The sequence below is a fragment of the Propithecus coquereli genome, unplaced genomic scaffold (genome assembly GCF_000956105.1).
Source record: "Propithecus coquereli isolate 6110/MARCELLA unplaced genomic scaffold, Pcoq_1.0 Scaffold415, whole genome shotgun sequence".
Classification (NCBI taxonomy): domain Eukaryota; kingdom Metazoa; phylum Chordata; class Mammalia; order Primates; family Indriidae; genus Propithecus; species Propithecus coquereli.
Genome location: NW_012149897.1, coordinates 500,792 through 507,995, shown reverse-complemented (window position 1 = coordinate 507,995; position 7,204 = coordinate 500,792). Strand labels below are relative to the sequence as shown.

The window sequence follows — 7,204 nt, the reverse complement described above, 5'->3', positions numbered from 1 at the left end:
TTACTCCTCTTTAGTTCTTGCTCTGAGAAAAGTTAGAAAACATTGATTTTTGTCCAGGAAGGGTTCGAATGAATATTTTTACACTTTTCTATAGTTTTGGAAAACCAAATAGTTGACTTGTTACTAATTGTCTCCTCTTAATATCAATCCTACAACTAACTGGCACTCAGGGATTCGATATCTTAACAATTAACTGCAAGGTGAATATTAATCCTTTGATTCATGGTTGCATCGATACCTCACTTAATGACAAATGAGCCAGAACTCACTTCTGGATTGAAAAAAAAAAAAAAAAAAAGCTCAAAGGCGAAAAAGAGCAAGGTGCATCTGAACACCCACTCGGGGGCTGGGTTTCGGATGCATTCTTCCTAGACTCCTTTCCTGTAGCAAACAGAAAGGGTAGATTGCGCAAGGTTGTACATGCCTTCCACAACATCCAAGCGGGAGCTTGGAAATGTCCTATTGGCACTGCGAGTGCCCAGCAGGGGAATTTGTGATTCCTCCAGGGTGATCAGCAAGAGTTAAATCCACTTCGCTCTTACTGAACAGAACAGAATTTAGCTGTGTGTAGATTGAATCCTACTATTCTGATACCCAAGGAAGCTGATTTGGTTCGAATCAGTGAAGGAGGTACAAATCTGCATTGACCAAAAGACAGAGCACATTGGCCTTTACCCAGAGGCTACCAGATCACACTGTTGGGTTCAGTGTGACCCTGAGCATTGCCAAGGCAGGCAGGGAGTTCAGGTGTAAGCTATGATTTTCTGTCATCCTCTAGCTCCTTCTTTCCATTTTTATCTGTTTTGTCCCTATAAATCATTTGAAAACTTCAGTCTTGCAAAGAATGGGCCTCAGATCATTTCTCTGGGGCCTGAAGGGCCAGCCAGACTAGTCTGACCCGCTGTTTGCCTGCCACATGTTTAAATGCTGGTACCCAGGCGACTATATCTAAAGGAAGTATAAAGGGAGTTCATTTCTTGTTTGCCTTTTAAAGACAAAAACCTTAATTTCCTGCATAAAATTTGAGACTAAAAAGTTTGGAAGTGACAAGCAGTAATTTCATTTCTCCTGCAGAGGTGAGACTTTCCAAAAGGGAGGTGATTGTACCTATAAGCTACCAAATGCCAAAAACTCCAAGGGACCGATGAGGTCAGCATGATCTTGTAGGGCCATGCTGCATTGAAAACAGCATGAATTGGTAATAAATCAGTGATGAACAGGTGCCTCAAAGCACACCCTCAGGTTTCACACGATGAATTGCCACTTTACTCTTTCAGCCAGCAAGCATTTGCAGAGCGATTACTCCATATTATGCAAAGCACCAGAAATACAAGTGTCAACCAACTACACCTCCTGCTCACTGGGAAGCGCCAGTGTTAAGGAACATCCCATCAGACAAACAGGCAACAGGAACAAAGAGAGACAGTGTTGAAATAGGAATTAAGTACAGAATGTAATCAGACGGAAACAGAAAAGCATATCACCCTGTTTGGGGCTCGTGGGTGTGTGTCTGTGTTGGCTATTGTCAGGGGCAATGCCCCCAAAGAAATTTTATTTAAGCTATAACCTAAAGAATGAATTACAGTTAGCCCAGTGGATGAGGAAAGAAGAAGAAGATGAGAAGTGTTTAAACTGAAGGAATAGAACTACAAGAATTCATTACCTAGAAAACATGACTATCAACTGAAGCTTCTGGTTCCATTCCAATTATTTGCAATGTGGCATCTACATTGATTTTTAAAAATCTTTTTCTACTACAGGAAGTACTTGAATAATAGCCAGAGCTTATTTTGATCATGGAAAATGTGCATTGGGGGGGTCATTTATATTATTATGGAATGAAAAGTTCAGATTTTTCATGTTTTTTAAGAAGTAGCAACCACTATAAAATTTTGTACACTTAGATAATTTATAGTTCCTAATAAATTAATATTCACTGTCATTTTAATATTGGTTTAAATGGTTTTTTCTTCTGGAAAATTCTTGGAGTTGATATTTTAAGGATATTTTATTATTAATAATAGATTTTTAAAATTCGTGAACATTTTAATAATAGCAAATCAGCTTTCCATTTAATCTGGGAAAATGATTTTTCTATTTTTAGATATTTTACCTTTATCAGAAACCCCAAATTATAAACATCTCCCATCTCAGCTTTCTCTCATTCAAATGCTTTCCATGTTATCACGCAAATTACAATTTTATTAATTGCTCCATGAATGCTGCTGATCTGAGAGTCAGTAACAGAAGAAGAATCAAAGATCTCTGCTATAATATGGTGCTTCTCTAAATAAGACTTCTTTGTCTCAAGAGGATGACTTTGAGTTGACTTTAAGGTTTGATGAGATTATTTGCCCATGGATAATTTATGAAGTAAGCCAAAACTCTAAAGTTACCCTGAGTGTAAATGACTGGGCAGAGGACTGATCATGCCAGGTGATTTCTGACACATGGAATCACCATATTTATTTGTCACACTGCTTCATTTCTGATATTACAACCATCGCTACAAAGTATTTATAGAAAATTAACAGGACATCATATGACTTAGTATACACGGTTAGACAACATGGCAACAACACGAAGCAGTCTAACATATTGCCTTGAGTTCAATCACGCTGAGAAAACACTGTTTAAAAGTTTAGCAAAAAGGGAGGAGGCGAAAAAGGATATCTTACTTGCTAGGTGCTCGATCTTGCAAATTAGTTAATGCAGCAAAGTTGTTTCGTACAGTTCGCAGGCTGGCCAAGACCTACGACAAAGAAGGATTCTTTAAACTTCTTGAAATAGGGCTGTTTTAAATGCAATTAAAAATGGTTTGTTAAGAGAACCTTGATATTGCTTGCAACTTAGTTTCATACAGCACTAAAGAATCTCCCAGCATTTAGTGAAGTTTGCACATATCCATGTGAAATCCAGAGAGGCCAGACTACAAGGATTTTCCAGAAACCTGTCCTCATTGTCCAGGAATATGGTGACAATAGCAGCAGTTTCCACAGTAGTCCCAGATTCCTTAGTCACCAAAACAATATCCCAGGCAATATACACATAGCATTGTTGCATTTTATGCAAATTTGAAGTAGTGTAATGTGAAATGCTAATAAAGTCTCACTTTAAGAGTAAAAAAACAAAATTCCTCCCAAATTCTCTTCAAAATTTCACCAAGAATCACATAAATTCAATTCGGCAAGCTAAGTGAATTTTAAATTGTGTTTCCACCTTTGCCACATGGCGACTGTAGCTATTTCATAGTAAACAGACATTCTTTTCCTTGTTAAGGTTATCTGAACAGTGGATTATAAGAAGCCCTCAGGGATGTATTTCTCCATAAAATTCTGCTGCCCTGTATGTGTACAGTGTCTGGCACACAGAAGATACTCAAGAAAAATTTGTTGAATAAATGAATACAAACATACAACATGTTCACAGATATGACAAGGCAGGACCCATAGGTGCCACTATCTCTGGTAGCCTCTGCCTTTTAGCCTCTGCCTTTTTCTAATTCCAACTGGAACTAGAAAGTGGGCAAGTTTCCCCAGGTTGGGACCTACGTTAGCTGGGATTATAGGTGATCTGGCTGACAACTAGAATGCTAAATTTATCTAAAACATAGATTCCAAGTGTCCTGGCAGGTACTGCATAACAACCCAGACTGCCTGGCTCTGTTGTGTGTGGACTTGGACAAGTTACATAACCCCTCTGTGCCTCAGCTTCTTTATCTGGGAAACTGGGATAGTGATATCTACCTCATAAGATTGTTGCTAGGATTATATGAAATGACAGGTTAGGTGCCAAGAACAGTGCCTGGCAAATACAAAGCACTCGGTGAATATGAGCCCATGATGGCAGCATTACGTTTGATTAATGATTTCACGTGCACATGGGGAATTTACTCAATGAATGCCTGGCATTGGTAATACAAGGGAGCCCCCAGACTTCTAACTGCTCCAAGGGTTCTAGCACTGTTTTCAGAATTTTTTATTTTGGCACAAACATAAACTAAAGTAAGGCTACATTTTTTTCTAAGGCAAAAATGTCTCCAACTCTTCTTCTGAAATTGGCATTAATTTGTGTCAGTCTATGGGGAGCTGTTTATGCCCCGAGACGGTGACTTACAGCATTTTCCCCTGAAGGAGTTAACGGTGCTTCCTAAGAGTCCAACCGTGCATGATTAACTCAGTCACTGGAAAAACCTGGCTCATTATCACTTACAAACAACTCACATCTCTGAAAGGTCATGCTGCCTATGATGGAGTATTCCAAAAGCCAACTGCTGACATCAGACCACGATGTCTTTTATTAGGCATGAAATCTTTGAATGATGCAGAAGTAAATCGGATAAATGATCCGCTGTCATTAAATCATGCAGGCTTAATTTATGTTTTAAGAAGCGAATATCAAACACCCTAATGAAGCATTTAAAATAAGATTATTGCACCGGCTAATTGATCCCTTTCCTAGGCAAAAATTTTAACCCCAGAATTCTGAGAATTGTATTCTAATACATAACAGTTAAGTTTGCTGCATTTGACAGCTGGGTCAATTTAGAAATAGTACTGCAGGTAATTCATGCTCTGCGCTCATTTGAGAGGAAACATTAGTCATGAAAGGAAACACTTGTTCATGAAAGAAATATTTTCTGTAGAGAAATTTTTGCCTCTGTTATAATAAACATCTAATATAATAAATAATCTAATCTAATATTATTTTGTTTTGGCTTTTTTTTTTTTTTTTTTGAGACAGAGTCTCACTCTCTTGCCCAGGCCAGAGTGCTGTGGCGTCAGCCTAGCTCACAGCAACCTCACACTCCTGGGCTCAAGCGATCCTACTGCCTCAGCCTCGTGAGTAGCTGGGATTACAGGCATGTGCCACCATGCCCGGCTAATTTTTTCTATATATTTTTGTTGTCCGATTAATTTCTTTCTATTTTTAGTAGAGACGGGGTCTCGCTCTTGCTCAGGCTGGTTTCGAGCTCCTGAGCTCAAACAATCCGCCTGCCTCGGCCTCCCAGAGAGCTAGGATTACAGGCGTGAGCCACCGCGCCCGGCCTGTTTTGGCTTTTAATTTAAATTTTATTCACTCATTTTTGTGTAAAGTATATCTTCACATGGTACAGAATTTAAACAAAAAAAAAAGGTATAAAGTGAAAAGTATACCCTACAAAAATTAGGACAAAAATCAAAATTATTGTTATTTCTGAGACACGGCAATGGAAGCAGATAAAATTGGGGAGGGACATTAAAAATATCGGTACTATTCTATTTCTTAAACTGTTCATTTTAGTATTATTCTTTATACTTTACACAATCACTAGATAAATTTTCCTATGTCATATTTCAAAACAAAAAGTGAAAAAAGACATCTGCCTTCAAGTCCCTCCTTCAGGCATTCAGCTGTCCGTCCCCTACCAATTGGCTTTCAGGTTGTCTGTCTTAAAATCAGCTTCTACCAACACTGCTGCAGTAAATGACCTTGTAGATGCGTTCCCTATGTGTGCAAGTATTAGATCATTGTTTTTCATGTGTGTGACAGGACAAACAGTACCTTGCAAATTTTATGTTCAGTGTTAACCATTATCTTTTGCATTATGACATATATGGTAGTGACAGAAGTGTAAATAAAAGTTCCAGATAAATCTTATAAGGGCCTTGCACATTGATTCTCAGTGTCTTCATCACAAATATCACTGCATTAGTCTTATAAGCTCTTACATCACAGGACACAACGAAGGAGGTGTCCGTTCCCGTAGGCTGTGGGGGAGAGCTGGAAACAGTTTTACTGAAGCCCCTGAATTAAGGTTCGATTATTACTTGTCTTTGTTCTAGGGCAGCTCCCACTCCCCCTGAATTCAACTCTTTAAGAACTATAGTCAGAGCTTAAATGCTCCTATAATTTTCTTCACTCCTTAATGCTTGCTAACCAAAAAGGTCACTGAGGTTACTTCCACGTAGCTCAACGATTAGAAATAAGGTCATTTCTTTCTCTTCTACCCCTCCAAGAAAAAGGAATCAGTCAATGTCAAAAATACCTTGGGCACGATGAGAAATATATACACCATAGGAAAGAAATAATTGTAGTGCTACAGAAAAATTGTGGACAAAGATGGTTTATGTATTAGCCCATTGATAATAATTTACATACACTACTCTCAGACCTTCTTAGGTGCCTCTAAACATTTATTAACAAATAGTATTCACTGAAAATAGCAGAAAAATGTGGGCTTCATTAAATAGTTAAACAGCTAAACACAATAGCCAGAGAGCAAGAGAAAGAGATACTAGAATAAGAAATGGTTTTGAGGATAGATTTTCATACCATATACATTTTACGCCACTAGATGGCGGTAAAACACAGGCCATGAGTGCCGCTGGTGGCGGAGGAGCGAGGGTACTGGCATTGAAAAGGATTCTCGCCTCGGTTTTACCGCCAGGAAAAAAAAAAAAAAAGAGTCAAATTATGATTATTTACAAGATAGAAAGGCCGTTTTGATTGAAAAGGAAACCTCTTTACTAGTTATGTTTGGGTTAAATTGCTGGGTTTTTAAAAAAATCAACAACGGTTGAATATTGACAATTTTATATGGTTTGCTCTGGAAAGAACTTAGATGCCTAGAAGATGCTAGTTGTAATTTAAATTTATGAAGGCTAAAAAAACGCTGAAAGAAAAACAGAACCAACTGAAATGAGATGCCTGTTTTCTTTCACAGCCCGGGCAGGCAAGGCCTGGTGGCTTCATCAAGCTCGAGGATTGTGGCGAGACCACGAGATGGCTGCCGCTGGGTGACGGTGGGCGAGGGACAGGCAGGAACGTTTAAAGAATATTGGTAACGTTCTATTTCTAATTAAAGGTAATGTTCTAGAGTGTTAGCAAATACTGCATTTTTTCTAGATGTATCTCATGTGCTGTATTTTGGTGAGAGGCAAAATGACGCGGAGGTTCCTACCCTGTATTTATTTCCAAGTCAGGCCTATCTCCTCAGCCTGCATGATGTGAGGGTCTCTCCAGGGATCCAGGACAATGTTTGGGCGTTTCCTGTTTTTTCCCTCATCAAAGATTCTGCTTCTTTTAACACTACAGACTTCCACATGAGAATTCTAGCTGACTCAGTTTTACAAGGTGGTTGTCACACAAATAGTGGGATCTATGCGACCTGACGCAGCTGACTGCAGAGAAGGGTTTCCTACATTTCTACAGCGCTGTGCCT

The 7,204-nt window shown here is 38.8% G+C and overlaps 1 protein-coding gene across 1 annotated transcript in view; it reads right to left on the bottom strand.

Moving 5' to 3' along the window:
• LOC105817456 (cAMP-specific 3',5'-cyclic phosphodiesterase 4A-like) overlaps positions 1–7,204 on the bottom strand; it is a 155,225-nt gene that overhangs the window by 124,774 nt on the left and 23,247 nt on the right. The window contains exon 4 of the mRNA XM_012653147.1: positions 2,679–2,752. Coding sequence (XP_012508601.1) covers positions 2,679–2,752 — 74 coding nt within the window. The remainder of the gene's footprint in view (positions 1–2,678; positions 2,753–7,204) is intronic.